Source organism: Lepidochelys kempii, chromosome 1 (assembly GCF_965140265.1).
Source record: "Lepidochelys kempii isolate rLepKem1 chromosome 1, rLepKem1.hap2, whole genome shotgun sequence".
Lineage (NCBI taxonomy): Eukaryota > Metazoa > Chordata > Testudines > Cheloniidae > Lepidochelys > Lepidochelys kempii.
In genome coordinates, this window is record NC_133256.1 from 264,623,615 (window position 1) to 264,637,615 (window position 14,001).

The following is a 14,001-nucleotide window of genomic DNA, read 5'->3' on the forward strand; positions in this document are numbered from 1 at the left end:
TATTAGTTTTAAGAATGATACCTGTTTTTAAGACATCAATAGTGAGATTTAGCTCAGAGCTGCTGATCACGGATAACTATTTCTGTTATGTAACCTATTGTAAAATAGGATAGTCTATGGTGGAATTCCACAAAATACACAATGTTACCTCAATTTTACTTATGAATATTGATAATGCAAAGAGAACAAGAAGTTACATATTTATGGCATGCAAGAAATAGTTCGATAGCCTGTTTTGAGGCTCTTTCCATTTGCTAGAGCCAACTGGTTGTCCACCCATTTGAGCAAATAAGAGCTTGGACATCTCAAATTAACACATTTCATGGTTAAAAGATAAAAGTATGTCATAGCATAAATCATTTCCATTAGTTTATTACAGTAAATATTTGAACAATGTCCTTTAATACAAAAGGTCAAGCATAATAGTACTGTGATGAACAAATATTATGAAAACCTGCATCACCCATTTTAAAAGAAAGAACTGAAAAATATAATCATTCATTTCAGAAGGAACTAATAGGGTATCTCAGTGATGCTGAAGATTATCTTTTTGATCTGAAAGTATAAATACAGGGAAAGTTGTTCTATATTCACATGTGAAAGGCTGATAGTTACATAACATTCAGTACATAATGAACAAAGTTTCTGTATGAAATCCTTTGTGTGTTTTCTTTGTGTGTAAAAAAGAAATAAAGAAAAGTTAAAGAAATAACTGTTGAGTAGTTCTATGAAAATAAATGCTATTTGGTCCTTTAAAAATATTTATCACTGCACATCCCAGATTTCACAGAGAAGAGGAGTAAATTTATGATCATTCACTCTCCATGACATCAGCATCTCTGCATGATGATGGTTAAATGTCCGTAATTCTGTAAGACGGCCCAGAAGACATGCAAAATGTTGAGGGTTATCAGTGTGGTAAAGCTTGCAGAGTTTTTGTAAAACTTCAAGCAGTGGTTCTTGAAGTCTTTCCACAGACTCTCTATCCTTTATGTATTGTCGATCTGGTTTGTTTTAAAAAGAATAAGGAAAAAATAATTAGCAAGTATGTATTTTTGTAGATTGCAAACACTTCTCTGAATTTCTTATGAGAAATGGATGGACTGCAGCCTAGAGTATGTAATATTAAACCTTTTCACCCTAGCATAGGGCAACAGTCAAACCTGCCGAAAAGAATGTTTCAAGGCAAGAGGAAGTGTAAGGATCTCAGGACTTGTCTACATGATGCATTAGTGCTCATCAGCGGGGGGGGGGGGGGTGAATTCTAATATGCACCAGTGTATCGTGCACTAATTGTCCCTGTGGATCCTACAGGTGCACGCTAAAGTTCATCAGTGTGCTTTGTGCATTAGAATTTACACCCCAGTTGGTGCACACTAATGCACTATGTAGACAAGCCCTAGTATTGCAATTATGATTGAGACTGCTCTTTTTAATACATACTCCCTTCTTGCAACCAATCATAACTAGCAACAAAACTAATTTTCAGGCAGAAGCTTCTCATGCCAGCAGCTTTGTCTTCTGGGGACAATAACTTGGCCTCTTTTTAGTTTGCTTCTTTTTATTACAGGAAAACACACACACAAATTAAATAATAAAACAAAGCTGATCCTTCATCTTTTACTCATTTAGTATGAAATACATCCCAGTACAGAGGACCAGCACAAAGCTCTAAGCAATGGTGGAAAACATTTTTCCATCAAAACTGTTTTTCTAGCTAAAATTGGATTTTTAACTAAACAATCTTTTTTGTGAAAAGTTTCAGCTGTCGATGGATCATTTTAACTTCAAACACTCAAAGCTTTTTATTAGAAAATGTTGCCACCATACCTCCGAGGTATTGTAATTCAGATTCCTTGTATCGCTGTTCTCCTCTATGGCCTGCGCTCCTCACCTTGACTACATCACCCATGATGCACTGCAACCAGGAACTCTCACAATGCATTGTGAGGGCTCACCAAGAGGGGAAGAAGTCATGTATCATGAGATATGTAGGCCAGCCAGGGAGACGGGCCCATAGAAGAGAATGAGGGCATGAATCATCCAAACTACATCTTGCATTCAGCAACATGGTGGCATTTACAAATCAAGATTTCTAGTTTTCAGCTGAAAGCTTTTGGTCAAAATTTTTTGGTTTTCATTGTTTTTCCCCATCTAATTTTTTTTTTTGGGGTGGAGGGGGACTCTTTTCCTGGCCATCTCCTGGTACCACCATGGGCAGCGGGTGAAGCTTCTTCTCGGAGAGGCTAGCTCCCCATCCCACCTCTTCTGCTCACAGTCCCGCCCACACTCCACCCCAGGCCCTGCCCCCTCCCGAGCTGGGTCCCCTACCCACTGGCATCCCTCCTCTCCTTTCCCCCTCCTCCCTGCTCAGCCTCCCCTGCCATTGCTCCTGGTCCCTCCTCCCCCACTCCACTGCTCAGCCCCCTCCCCACTCGCTGCATGCATCCCTCCTTCTCCTCTCCCCTCCTTGCTTGGCCCATCGCTGGTGAGCGGTGGTGGGCAAGCGGGGAGGAGGCTGAGTGGGGAGGAGAGAAGGAACCAGCAAGTGGCAGTGGGCACCTCCAGAGTTGGGGGTGGAGAGTGCTGGAGAGGAGCAGCCAGATGGAGAACATCAAGCTTTTATATGTGCCATGCAGGTTCCTGGGCAGCTGAGGAGGTGGTATCTGCTACTCAGCTTCCCGAGTTCATCAGTAATCTCCCTGGGGAGTCCAAGGGACCGGGGAAGCTGAGTAGCAGATACCGCCTCCTCAGCCGCCCGGAAACTTGCATGGCGCATAATAAATAAGCAAAAACTTCCCGTGGAAGCCCATTCCCAGAAGGGAGGGAAAGAGGCGGGGCCACCAAAGCCCAGGCATCTGGTTCAGCAGCAGCTGCGCCAAGGGAGGCTTAGCCTCTCCTGGCTTGTTATACCTGCCGATCCATGGGCACCAGTAAGAACTGTACTTAGAGCTTGGTTTTTGCCATATTGCATGTTGGAATGGGAGTGACTGCCAAGTTATGTGAATAAGCAATTGGTCCCTATTCCAGCCATTTTATGACCTGTATGCCTTGTCCCAGAATTCTCCTGTACCACTCCTGTGACGGAAGGCCTTTGGTACCATAAAACTTCTTCATATGTTTTGGTGAAAGCTGGAATAGGAACTAGTAGTAATAATAGTAAATACATTGTAGTAGGACCGAAAGGCCTTAATTGGGATTGGGGCACCATTGTACCGGTGCTATATAAACACAGAAAAGAGAAAATCCTGGTCCTGACGGGGCTTACAACATAAAAAACAGCTACTTTCCCTCCCCTGCTTCTGCCTGCAGGTTTTCTACCATGTACTTATGATATGCCAGCCAGAGTTTGTTCTTCAAGACTTAATCCCTTTGCTGCTGGTTCTTGAGCACAGTATACATGATGTGGAAGCTTCCTTTCAAAGTTCTGATGTTCCACTGAAATCTCAATGGAATGTTAGGACATATTTGCTACTATATATCATCAACACTTGGGAGTTTTCCATACAAGAGAAAAGAAAAGCCCTTTCTGATAAGTAACAATATCTTAATTTTTATTTAGCTGCTACAGGCAAGTCATTTCCTGTATGTAAAAATTATTGTCGACTATTGAATTTAGAAATAGAAATTACCTGGAGTTAAGATAACTATTGCTGTAAGTAGAGCATACTCTTCTTCTGTCATCTTCAGTTCTCCAACGCTTTTATAAAAACCAAACATGGGGGTTATGTAATCATCAGCGATACCTGTTAAAAAATTCAATGATATAATCAGATTTTTTTAAAATATACTAAAAATAAATAGTTTTATCTGTGGCCCTCTTGGCCTAAGCAGCTAGCTAAATATTTGGGCCTTTGCCAGGTTGTTTCCGTTAAAGGAGAAATTGGTGATAGTCAGTAGATTCTAGATGGACTCCTCCTGAAGGTCGAAACAGCAGACTGGACTTCTACATAGAGTGCTTCCGCCGACGTGCACGGGCTGAAATTGTGGAAAAGCAGCATCACTTGCCCCATAACCTCAGCCATGCGGAACACAATGCCATCCACAGCCTCAGAAACAACTCTGACATCATAATCAAAAAGGCTGACAAAGGAGGTGCTGTTGTCATCATGAATAGGTCGGAATATGAACAAGAGGCTGCTCGGCAGCTCTCCAACACGAGTTTCTACAAGCCATTACCCTATGATCCCACTGAGAGTTACCAAAAGCAACTACAGCATTTGCTCAAGAAACTTCCTGAAAAAGCACAAGATCAAATCCGCACAGACACACCCCTGGAACCCCGACCTGGGATATTCTATCTACTACCCAAGATCCATAAACCTGGAAATCCTGGGCGCCCCATCATCTCAGGCATTGGCACCCTGACAGCAGGATTGTCTGGCTATGTAGACTCCCTCCTCAGGCCCTACGCTACCAGCACTCCCAGCTACCTTCGAGACACCACTGACTTCCTGAGGAAACTTCAATCCATCGGTGATCTTCCTGATAACACCATCCTGGCTACTATGGATGTAGAAGCCCTCTACACCAACATTCCACACAAAGATGGACTACAAGCCGTCAAGAACACTATCCCCGATAATGTCACGGCTAACCTGGTGGCTGAACTTTGTGACTTTGTCCTTACCCATAACTATTTCACATTTGGGGACAATGTATACCTTCAGATCAGCGGCACTGCTATGGGTACCCGCATGGCCCCACAGTATGCCAACATTTTTATGGCTGATTTAGAACAACGCTTCCTCAGCTCTCGTCCCCTAAAGCCCCTACTCTACTTGCGCTATATTGATGACATCTTCATCATCTGGACCCATGGAAAAGAAGCCCTTGAGGAATTCCACCATGATTTCAACAATTTCCATCCCACCACCAACCTCAGCCTGGTCCAGTCCACACAAGAGATCCACTTCCTGGACACTACAGTGCTAATAAACAATGGCCACATAAACACCACCCTATACCGGAAACCTACTGACCGCTATTCCTACCTGCATGCCTCCAGCTTTCACCCTGACCACACCACACGATCCATCGTCTACAGCCAAGCTCTGCGATACAACCGCATTTGCTCCAACCCCTCAGACAGAGACAAACACCTACAAGATCTCTGTCAAGCTTTCTTACAACTACAATACCCACCTGCAGAAGTAAAGAAACAGATTGATAGAGCCAGAAGAGTTCCCAGAAGTTACCTACTACAGGACAGGCCTAACAAAGAAAATAACAGAACGCCACTAGCCGTCACCTTCAGCCCCCAACTAAAACCCCTCCAACGCATTATTAAGGATCTACAACCTATCCTAAAGGATGACCCAACACTCTCACAAGTCTTGGGAGACAGGCCAGTCCTTGCCTACAGACAGCCCCGCAACCTGAAGCAAATACTCACCAACAACCACATACCACACAACAGAACCACTAACCCAGGAACTTATCCTTGCAACAAAGCCCGTTGCCAATTGTGCCCACATATCTATTCAGGGGACACCATCACAGGGCCTAATAACATCAGCCACACTATCAGAGGCTCGTTCACCTGCACATCCACCAATGTGATCTATGCCATCATGTGCCAGCAATGCCCCTCTGCCATGTACATTGGTCAAACTGGACAGTCTCTACGTAAAAGAATAAATGGACACAAATCAGATGTCAAGAATTATAACATTCATAAACCAGTCGGAGAACACTTCAATCTCTCTGGTCACGCAATCACAGACATGAAGGTCGCTATCTTAAAACAAAAAAACTTCAAATCCAGACTCCAGCGAGAAACTGCTGAATTGGAATTCATTTGCAAATTGGATACTATTAATTTAGGCTTAAATAGAGACTGGGAGTGGCTAAGTCATTATGCAAGGTAGCCTGTTTCCTCTTGTTTTTTCCTACCCCCCCCCCCAGATGTTCTGGTTTAACTTGGATTTAAACCTGGAGAATGGTCAGTTTAGATGAGCTATTACCAGCAGGAGAGTGAGTTTGTGTGTGTATGGGGGTGGGGGGGATGTGAGAAAACCTTGATCTATGCAAGAAATAGCCCGACTTGATTATGTAAAGAGTTGTCACTTTGGATGGGCTAGCACCAGCAGGAGAGTGAATTTGTGTGGGGGGGTGGAGGGTGAGAAAACCTGGATTTGTGCTGGAAATGGCCCACCTGTTGATCACTTTAGATAAGCTATTACCAGCAGGACAGTGGGGTGGGAGGAGGTATTGTTTCATGATTTCTGTGTGTATATAAAGTCTGCTGCAGTTTCCACGGTAAACATCTGATGAAGTGAGCTGTAGCTCACGAAAGCTCATGCTCAAATAAATTGGTTAGTCTCTAAGGTGCCACAAGTACTCCTTTTCTTTTTTTGAAATCCTGTTGACTCCCAAAGAATGTACACAAAGTCCTGTTTCTGTGAACACAGTAGGAACAAACAACAGGAGACAGTTTCTTTGCTCATGGTTTCCAAGCCTGCCTTTCCAGTGAGTCCTGTGCCCCAAAAAGCTCTGTCTCTCTCTCTTAGGGTCACATTCATGACTGCATCTGTCTGTCTGCTGGCTTTCTGGTGGCTTTCTGCATCCAATACACGCAGCTTGCCAAATAATCCGCTAGCCCCTGCATTTGCAATCAGTCCCAGAAAAACCTGTCAGGATATGTCTACATTGCAGTTAAAACCCCACAGCTGGCCTGTGTCAGATGACTTGGACTCATGGGGCTCAGGCTAAGGGGCTATTTAATTGCAGTGTAAACACTCAGGCTGGCATCCTAGCTCTAGGACCCCGCAACAAGGGAGGGTCCCAGAGCCTAGGTTTCAGCCAGAACTTGAACATCTATACTGCAATTTTATACCGCACAGCCCAAACCTGTGAGCCTGAATGAGCTGACATGGGCCAGCCATAGGTGTTCTATTGCAGTGTAGACATACCCTGAGTTCACCCTTGGGGTCAGAGCTAAGGGCATTATGCTGTGTGACACTTGCATCTGTAAGGTATTTGGACCAAGGAACAATGACACTTTCTGGCTCTCTGATTATTCTTTGGGCCAAACCAAACAGGGGCATCCTAGACAGCGTCCTAGACAGTTAGCAGGGAAAGAAGGGTATGTAGCTGCTGCTAGCTTCCCAAACCCCTTAGAACCTGTGACTGTGCCAACCTCAGCTGGTTCATTAATCTAAGAGACTGGTGTTCTCCCAGAAAAAAGGGAATCCCGTGCCCAATTCCTGCCCCTTCTTTTAGAGCAAATATGGTATGTTTATATATGATCCTGATGGGCAGGATCCCCAGGGAGAATAACATGATGGGGAAAGGAGTCCAGGAGAGCTGGCTGTGTTTTAAAGAATCCTTATTGAGGTTACAAGGACAAACCATCCCGATGTGTAGAAAGAATAGTAAATATGACAGGCGACCAGCTTAGCTTAACAGTGAAATCCTTGCTGATCTTAAACACAAAAAAAAGCTTACAAGGAGTGGGAGATTGGACAAATGACCAGGGAAGAGTATAAAAATATTGCTCGGACATGCAGGAGTGAAATCAGGAAGGCCAAATCACACCTGGAGTTGCAGCTAGCAAGAGATGTTAAGAGTAAAAAGAAGGGTTTCTTCAGGTATGTTAGCAACAAGAAGAAAGTCAAGAAAAGTGTGGGCCCCTTACTGAATGAGGGAGGCAACCTAGTGACAGAGGATGTGGAAAAAGCTAATGTACTCAATGCTTTTTTTGCCTCTGTCTTCACGAACAAGGTCAGCTCCCAGACTACTGCACTGGGCAGCACAGCATGGGGAGGAGGTGACCAGCCCTCTGTGGAGAAAGAAGTGGTTCGGGACTATTTAGAAAAGCTGGACGAGCACAAGTCCATGGGGCTGGATGCGCTGCATCCAAGAGTGCTAAAGGAGTTGGCGGATGTGATTGCAGAGCCATTGGCTATTATCTTTGAAAACTCATGGCGATCGGGGGAAGTCCCGGACGACTGGAAAAAGGCTAATGTAGTGCCCATCTTTTAAAAAGGGAAGAAGGAGGATCCTGGGAACTACAGGCCAGTCAGCCTCAGTCCCTGGAAAAATCATGGAGCAGGTCCTCATGGAATCAATTCTGAAGCACTTAGAGGAGAGGAAAGTGATCAGGAACAGACATCATGGATTCACCAAGGGCAAGTCATGCCTAACTAACCTAATTGCCTTCTATGAAGAGATAACTGGCTCTGTGGATGAGGGAAAAGCAGTTGACGTGTTATTCCTTGACTTTAGCAAAGCTTTTGACACGGTCTCCCACAGTATTCTTGCCAGCAAGTTAAAGAAGTATGGGCTGGATTAATGGACTATAAGGTAGATAGAAAGTTGGCTAGATTGTCAGGCTCAATGGGTAGTGATGTCTAGTTGGCAGCCGGTATCAAGTGGAGTGCCCCAAGGGTCGGTCCTCGGGCCGGTTTTGTTCAATATCTTCATAAATGATCTGGAGGATGGTGTAGATTGCATCCTCAGCAAGTTTGCAGATGACACTAAACTGGGAGGAGAGGTAGATATGCTGGAAGGTAGGGATAGGATACAGAGGGACCTAGACAAATTGGAGGATGGGGCCAAAAGAAATTTGATGAGGTTCAACAAGGACAAGTGCAGAGTCCTGCACTTAGGACGGAAGAATCCCATGCACCGCTACAGACTAGGGACCAAATGGCTAGGCAGCGGTTCTGCAGAAAAGGACCTGGGATTACAGTGGATGAGAAGCTCGATATGAGTCAACAGTGTGCCCTTGTTGCCAAGAAGGCCAATGGCATTTTGGGATGTATAAGTAGGGGCACTGCCAGCAGATCGAGGGACCTGATCGTTCCCCTCTATTCGACATTGGTGAGGCCTCATCTGGAGTACTGTGTCCAGTTTTGGGCCCCACACTACAAGAAGGATGTGGAAAAATTGGAAAGCATCCAGCGGAGGGCAACAAAAATGATTAGGGGACTGGAACACATGACTTATGAGGAGAGGCTGAGGGAACTGGGATTGTTTAGTCTGCAGAAGAGAAGAATGAGGGGGGATTTGATAGCTGCTTTCAACTACCTGAAAGGGGGTTCCAAAGAGAATGGATCTAGACTGTTCTCAGTGGTAGCAGATGACAGAACAAGGAGTAATGGTCTCAAGTTGCAGTGGGGGAGGTTTAGGTTGGATATTAGGAAAAAACTTTTTCACTAGGAGGGTGGTGAAACACTGGAATGCGTTACCTAGGGAGGTGGTGGAATCTCCTTCCTTAGAAGTTTTTAAGGTCAGGCTTGACAGAGCCCTGGCTGGGATGATTTCATTGGGAATTGGTCCTGCTTTGAGCAGGGGGTTGGATTAGATGACCTCCTGAGGTCCCTTCCAACCCTGATATTCTATGATTCTATGATTCTGTGACTCTTCGGTCTAGAGACCATGGGCTTGATTCTTATTTATGCTCAGGCACCTTTACAGCACTCTGGACTTAAATTACATTCAAACCCACTTTATCTCCTTTACACTGTGCCTTAGTGCACTTGAGAATCAGGCCCAATTAATTCATGCCTTTTTTATCGGAGAGCAGGGTGCATTATAACTTTCATATTAAAATAGGGCTTTTGCAAGATTGCTTAATACAGCTGCTTAAAGCTGTCTGATGGTGGGCATCTGGGGTGTGTTTAGAATTCCACACCAGTGGTTCTGCAGTAGCAATGCCATAGGTTTGAAGGAAGGGATCCTACTCTATTTCCAAAAGTGAAAACTTTGTGACTTGTTCTTTAGTTATCTCAATCCCTAGGAAGAAACGTATTTCTGAGTTTTGAGCTAATCTTGGCTAAAAGTTAAGGCTTTGGGTGGAAACCACTGTGGTTTTTCATGATTTACACAAAAAGGAAGCTAAACTTTGTAGTTTTAGTCACATTTTGCTTTGAGGTTTGGAGATTGTTCAAACCCGAAAACTCAAAGTGAAAATCAGTGGATGCAAAGCCACAGGAAGCAAAATCGAAAAATTGAGAGGTCACTTGACTAAACTATGATTAGTCACTTTCTGCTGCTGCTATAGAAATAAACATTTCTACGGTTTGGAATAAACTAGCAACAAAGAACACACTCTTTGGAGAGTAAATCTAACCCATGGTGCACACTGTAATTAAACATACAACATTAACCACCTGTGTTAATTTCAGGTTACGAACTGCAGTACTGAAGCTCTTATCACAAGTTTTCACATAGTCAGGCCCTTTTTAGAAGGGTCAGAATCAATGAAGCAGAAATGTATGACAAGTGTCCGCTTGTCATATGTGAGTTAATTGTACTCTTGGGGCTTCAAAAACAATGAACTACAGCCAGAGCCTCTAATTTTCCACTGTAATTTTTCTCATAATTATCAGAGTTAGCTATTTAAAATGTTGAACAACTGTTTCACTAAGCTTTCAGGTTCATCTATTCCTTTAGAAAGAGAATGCTTTTTAAAAGTACCACTATGATTAAATATGACAAAATTAAATGCCAAAGCTCATATGAAAACTGAAAAATGTAAAAGATCTGTACAGTTTAGCATTGGCGGTTGCCAGAAAGAACTCCCCATTGGAAGCGAATGGCACAAAAATGACTGCATGAAGGTCTGGGAGCAAACAAAACATGTCCAAATTTGTTGTGCCATTAGATTACCATCGTCGTCTTGATTGGAAGCATGGAAAATAGGAGAGGGAAGGGAGAATCCTAGCAAGACTGCCTCCTTCCCACTCCTGACTCATTGCTCTCCCCCAGTTTCCTTTGTTGCCACCTCTCCTGATTGTCTCATGACATCTGGTACTTCAGCCCCTGCAGTCAAGTGATTATATGAGAATCCCAGCTTTTGTTTTTTAAAAAAGTTTCTAGCCCTTATGGTTGTGGAGAAAAGCTTGAAAACATGACTAGAGGGTACCCCAACGTCTCAAAAGCTAGAAGGCAAACAAAAGGAGCCCCAAGTGTAGTTTATTTTAAAATCTCATGATTTTTCAGCCAATCACATTTTTTGGGGTGCTGACTTGAGCTTTGAATGGTTGGCATTGGTGGTGATGAGTTTCTACGCTGTTTTCTTTAGCCTCTCTGATACACAGTGTACCCAAAGCAAAATAAAAATGACAACAATCAGAGGTCCCAATTCTGGAGAAGGGTGTAGTCACTCTGCACCATGCCAGCAGTGGAATCTGGATCTAAAACAGGCATAGGTGGCCATGGAAAGATCATCCCATGGTAGAGAGATTCTCTAGTGGCTCCTACATAGGGGGAAATGGCTGGGGTTTCCCTGCACCTTCTCTGATCCATGGCTGCCTTATCTGTCTTTATCTAGTGCTAGGTCAATGGAAGAAGTCTTCCACTGACCTATTATCATCTGTCAGAGAGGTGGATTACCTACGCTGATAGGAGAATCTTTCTCATTGGTGTAGGTAATGTCTATGCTGTGTCGCTGTAGTGTTGTCAGTGTTGACAAGTCGTATATGCCTGTACAATGCCTAGCACAATGAGGCCCTGACCTCAGCACCACTGTGATACAAATAATAAATTTTATAATAATAAACAGGAAAGGGAGGAAAGAATGAAAAGGAGTGCTACAGTATTAGAGAGTATGTTTATGTTGAAACCAAAAAGAATAGAATTTTGCAATGTTTCAATAGTCGAATGAAGCAAGAGACTATTGTTAGCTAAATATGTAAAATGATAAGCCCCAGTGGAAGAGGCTTTTCTGGTTTTGTTCTATTCATCTTTCTACAGAGCTCTTCCACACTATTTCATCATGCACTAACTGCTGTTTCATCACAAGAGGGAGCTGTTTTCTTATATGACTGAAAATATTTCAGTTTGGACTTAATAAACCCCATCAGAAAAAAAAATAGAAATGTTTAAAATGCCTGATTGTTTTTTTTAAATTGCTATTATGACATATATAGAGGTGGTCTCATCTCCCTTCAGGTGCTTAAGAACCACATTATAGGTGGTGTTTGGATAGTAATTAGGGGGAGTTATGGGACCTTCTCAAATGTCACTGCTGCAGTTTGCAGTTTAGAAGTGAAGCCAAGACATATTGTGTTTGTAGTTTTATTCTAAATTTTTAATTTGATTTTAAAAGTCTTTCTGGCTTCACCAAGAACAGAAAAAATAAGGACAGGTTTCAGAGTAGCAGCCATGTTAGTCTGTATTCGCAAAAAGAAAAGGAGGACTTGTGGCACCTTAGAGACTAACAAATTTATTTGAGCATAAGCTTTCGTGAGCATCCGATGAAGTGAGCTGTAGCTCACGAAAGCTCATGCTCAAATAAATTTGTTAGTCGCTAAGGTGCCACAAGTCCTCCTTTTCTTTTTGAGAAAAAATAAGCTAGCTCTTACTTTTGTTTATAAAAAATCTGTACGAGATGTAGAAGAAATCTGTGCTATATATTGTTCTGTAGGCACATCTTCCTGATTAATATTCATCAGCCACCCCTTCTTCCCTCTTTCAAAAATCTTCTGCTAGTCCCATTTGTTCTGTGAAGCATTTCAGCTACAAAGAACATGCTCTACTCTGTGTGCCATTTTGTAATGTCATGTATCATACAGATCTGGGCCTACAAGGGTTGATCCATCTTCTATGGAGTCATTTCATTGACTTCAGTATATGAGTAAAGTGTCCTAAACAAATAAGAGTCTCTGCCTTGAAAAGCTTTACTGTCTAATGACTTGATGCAACTTCTAGGGAAATCAATGGGAGATAGTCATGAAATCTTTTCATGAAAGCTCATCAAAGCGGAGACTCTTATTTGTCCAGCCCACTTTACCTATTGTACAACTTTATTAATATCCATGGTTTCATATACATGATTTTTATCTTGCTTTTAAGGGTTTAGTCCTGCAATCCTTAGACTGGCGAAACACTCCTTAAAGGCAATGTGAATGATGTCCGCAGCTTCAGGCCCTAAGCAGTTAGCTGGTTAAAACCAGAGAAAATGAGTATTCCTTTCCCTAGTAGCCAGTCAGTATTTATCACTACATTTATTTATAAGCTACATTTTCTGTATGTGTTTATTTTCATTTGCCTCTTTTCAATAATAAAAATTAAACAGACGTACCTGAAGGTAAGCTTTAGAGAAGTGTTTATGACATCTAGATGTTTTTTTAAAAAACTTCTACCAGGGAGAATGTTTTGTTCTAATTAACAATGACTAATACTGTGTTGTTAATATGGATGAAAAGATCTTTCATCTGGATAAGTGTGAAGGTGCCAGTGGATATTAATCCTAGCAGTAAATGAACTGTTGTTTTATGGAAAACAAAATGTATTAATTACTCACTAAATTATAACTTATCTCTCACAGAATCTTGTCTATCAAAATTGTTTTCCAGAATCAGAAACTTTCACTGGAAACTTTGACTTTTATTTTATTTGAATGTTAACAGTGAAATTCATCACAGGACCCTATAATAATTGGGGCAGATACACCCAGGGTCTCTGCTGGCTGCGAGCGGTGTAGAGCCTGGCAGGGCATAGTCGACTTAGTAGAGAGGTTGCAGGACCAGAAAGTGGACACTTGACCTCTCCTCCATCAGGTACTCTTAGGGAGATGAGCAGGGAGAGGCATTAGCTGAGAAGAAGTCATGACCAGTGAAGGAAGTGGTGCATCTCCTCCACATTCACCAGTGAGGCTCAAATGGAACCACAACTGCAGACCAAAGAAGCTACCCAGCCAATGCTTAACATGGTTTGGAAAAGTGGGGGTCTTATCACGCCCACATCTGCCCATCCCATGCTCAGCAATTAATTCTGTCTCCCACCCCCAAATCAATCCTGTCCCCCAATCTGCCACTCATAAATTCTGTCCCCCCAGCCCCACCTCTGTTCCTACTGCAGCTTGTGGGGGGTTTCATCCCCCCAAACCTGAGGGGGCTGCAGTAGAGTCCTCTCTCCCACTTCCCAGGGTGGGTGTTGCAGGGAGGGAATTGGGGGGCAGAGGAAGCAGCCCATTGCTCACAGGAGTGAGGTGGTAGCAGAACTGGCATGGGCTGCCTGGCTCCTTATCTCCCTCCTCCCAGGGGCATC

At 43.1% G+C, this 14,001-nt stretch overlaps 1 protein-coding gene across 3 annotated transcripts in view; it reads right to left on the reverse strand.

Annotated features, from left to right (window-relative positions):
• Positions 1 to 479: 479 nt before the first annotated feature.
• The window catches only part of NR1H4 (nuclear receptor subfamily 1 group H member 4), a 51,928-nt gene continuing 38,406 nt past the window's right edge, over positions 480 to 14,001 (reverse strand). For all 3 annotated transcript variants that reach the window (XM_073327412.1, XM_073327411.1, XM_073327410.1), the window contains 2 exons: positions 3,633 to 3,746; positions 480 to 1,004 (listed from right to left, as the gene is read on the reverse strand). In XM_073327412.1, the coding sequence (XP_073183513.1) occupies positions 766 to 1,004; positions 3,633 to 3,746 (353 nt within the window). In that variant the 3' untranslated portion in view covers positions 480 to 765. The remainder of the gene's footprint in view (positions 1,005 to 3,632; positions 3,747 to 14,001) is intronic.